At 30.5% G+C, this 3,359-nt stretch overlaps 1 protein-coding gene across 1 annotated transcript in view; it reads right to left on the bottom strand.

Moving 5' to 3' along the window:
* LOC139512836 (uncharacterized) overlaps positions 1-2,920 on the bottom strand; it is a 42,557-nt gene extending 39,637 nt beyond the window's left edge. Inside the window, exon 1 of the mRNA XM_071300769.1 lies at positions 2,288-2,920. Within this exon, the coding sequence (XP_071156870.1) occupies positions 2,288-2,351 (64 nt within the window). The 5' untranslated portion in view covers positions 2,352-2,920. The remainder of the gene's footprint in view (positions 1-2,287) is intronic.
* Positions 2,921-3,359: the final 439 nt, after the last annotated feature.

Below are 3,359 nucleotides of genomic sequence, written 5' to 3'. Positions count from 1 at the left end.
GGGGTTGACTTAGGTCTAGCCACAGAAATGCTTTTTTGTGGTGGCATATTTGTCGCTTGTTAAAAAGTTAACACAGAATATATAATGAAACTATAAGGATCCGACATATTTTTAATAAACTTGTAGTGGTATTGACACAGGTAGTTCTAGAGTGGGTCTTTGCCAATGAGATGAAGAACATGATCAGATGGAGTGTGAGATTCATCATTCTTAAGTAAGGATTGTCTCAATTTAGACCAATGCAAACATGGACTGGTGCTGCTATAGAATTTACAATTACTTATTGCCGTTATAATAAGCTGTCGGGTTGCTACATAAAATATTATGATTTTCGATCAGACCAGAACATTTTCAACTAGATGTTTTTCACTTGTCACCCTTAACCTGCTTATGAAATGAATTCTTAACATCTTTATATTATTTGTTGATATACTATAATACTATATTTTATGATATACAAATACAATCAACTATCTTGTGGTTTGCTGTAGTTTTGGTAAGTATTTTGTCTGTGTAGGTAAAATTTGTTGTTCACAAAACTTCATCAAGATTATTTAACATATATTAAGTACCAGTTGTACTTTAAATATAATATCTATTTATCTATCTAGACATTTATCATATATATGGACCAAGTTGTGCATTAAATAAAATAGCTATCTATCTACCGAGATTATTTAATATATATATGTACCAAGTTGTACGTTAAATAATATCTATCTATCTATCTATCTAAATTATTTAATATATATATATATATATATTTATATATTTTCCAAGTTGTACGTTAAATAATATCTATCTATCTATCTAGATTATTTAATATATATATATATTTATATATTTACCAAGTTGTACGTTAAATAAAAATATCTATTTATCTACCTATCTGTAGTTATCTCATATCTGGTTCACAGCTTTGCAGCGAACCGCCCTTTTTATGGCGGTTGACAGAGTCTCTGTTTTCCTCCGTCAATGTGGCAGAATTCGCTGCATAGAATCTTAATGTTAACTATGAAATTTTAGGTTTTTGGATAATACAGACTACACTTGTGTATCCCACGGTGTTTTCTAAATTTAAAGCACCAGTGTATCCCACGGTGCATCTTTACATTTTCATATATATCTATCTTCACATCTATCTATCTACCTGGTTGCCATATTATCTTCGGGTAACCGACCATAGATCTATCTACATATACATGGTCTATGGTCTATCTATCTATATATATATATTATATATTGTATGAATCTATCATATTATGAATAAAAGCTGTGGCCAGATATCGCCAAACCATATATGTATTTTGTTTTAATGGCACCATCTGAGATAATGGAATTTAAGTTAATAGACTTAAATTCAGTTATCGCCGGGGCCACTCACGGATTGTGTTTCATGTTTTAGATTTACCCAACATGTGTGACGATATATTCTGTGACGTCATTTAGTCCTTTTTAGAATTTCCTCGCAGCAAGCAAGCTGTTTAAATTTTGTAAGCGGTAAACTTGAAAACCCGCCCTCCCACTCCTTTTTATTGAACAAGATACTGCTCTTTTGTATTTATTTTTCAGGTTTGTGTCGGTGATAGTGATGATACAGATTTGACTGATGATGTTAACTCGTTTGCTGTTGAGAAAAGTGACTTTTATTTGAACTTTGAGCATCATAAATATATTCCCGTAAATGGCAGAATTCGCTGCATAGAATCTTAATGTTAACTATGAAATTTTAGGTTTTTGGATAATACAGACTACACTTGTGTATCCCACGGTGTTTTCTAAATTTAAAGCACCAGTGTATCCCACGGTGCATCTTTACATTTTCATATATATCTATCTTCACATCTATCTATCTACCTGGTTGCCATATTATCTTCGGGTAACCGACCATAGATCTATCTACATATACATGGTCTATGGTCTATCTATCTATATATATATATTATATATTGTATGAATCTATCATATTATGAATAAAAGCTGTGGCCAGATATCGCCAAACCATATATGTATTTTGTTTTAATGGCACCATCTGAGATAATCCATGAATATAAACCTATATCTCCTTTTTAAATCCATTGCATGCTCCTTATCAATTAACATATTACTTTAGATCTAATAAGGTGTTATGTAAATAAACGTTCAATACAATCTCAAATATTTCAAATATATGTATGTATATGAAGGTACGATATCAATGTGTAGAATGTAAACAAAAGTAGTTTTAAAAATATAGAGGTACGCACACGCTTTAATATAAAAATATACATAAAATTAGAATTCTTACCTTCGGTGGACTGGGATAAAATCCATGTCAATGAAAATGTTAGAAAAATCACGGCAAATTCCATTTAAAATGTGAAATAAAGTTAGAATATGTAGTGTGTTGTTATCCTACTGTTTACATTATACTGCCTACTCAACTATACAGAATCGTCCCTTTAAACGTTGAGGCGTGTCGTGATTTTTATAAGTTATACATTCTATATCCCATATTTCCTGGGTTTAATTGAATAAAAAATATCCTAGCAATTACATCACCACCATGCGATAAGGTTATCGTTACTATCGACAGTAAAAGTGCAACAAATGAAAGAACAAATTAACGTATTTTCTTTTTCAGTATCTCGTCTGTTTGTTTCCAATATAAGCGTCGTGTTTTAACGATTAGTTTAGCCGTAGCCATTTCCTAAGACTAATAAACACTAAAATTATGGATTTCTGTCATTTAATGAAGCTTAAATACTACATTCAAGAGGTAGACAAATGTATCGTATCCAGTTATAGTTGTGAATCCTCATGTGTGCAACCTCGAGTGTGCAACAGGCGTTATAACTATGTCACCAACAAGTGCATTCATAATACTTCTTGTCTTCTATAACTGTAATCATATTTCTGTAAATAAGATCTTATTGTCATGGTATTAAATATATATATCTTTATTCTCACAAACCAAATTACAAAGGTATAGAGATAATTATACATATTTCAAAATTACATAAATAAATAATGTACGAAAGTAGATAGAGGCATTCACAATTGTTCACCCAGAAAAACTCAATTTGTTATTGATCTCCTTAATAAGTTTACATAGTTCGTTCAGTTCTGAACATTTTTTTGAATTCATTAAGTCATAAAACTTCAATGTATTTGGGCTATTTCTATAGTAAAATGCAATACATTGTTTTCTACAGTTATCAAAAGCTGAACAATTAAAAATGTAATGGTATTCATCACCAATGGCATCTGAATTACATAATACACATTTTCTGTTTTCTCTTTCTATTTTTTGCCATCTTCCAGTTTCTATTGGAAATTTCATGTTCAAAGTTCGAAATTTAAAAAATAAGGATATTTGC

The sequence above is a fragment of the Mytilus edulis genome, chromosome 2, assembly GCF_963676685.1.
Source record: "Mytilus edulis chromosome 2, xbMytEdul2.2, whole genome shotgun sequence".
NCBI classification, from domain to species: Eukaryota; Metazoa; Mollusca; class Bivalvia; order Mytilida; family Mytilidae; genus Mytilus; species Mytilus edulis.
Note: the sequence above shows the minus strand (reverse complement) of the source record. Positions and strands in the feature narration are given on the sequence as shown.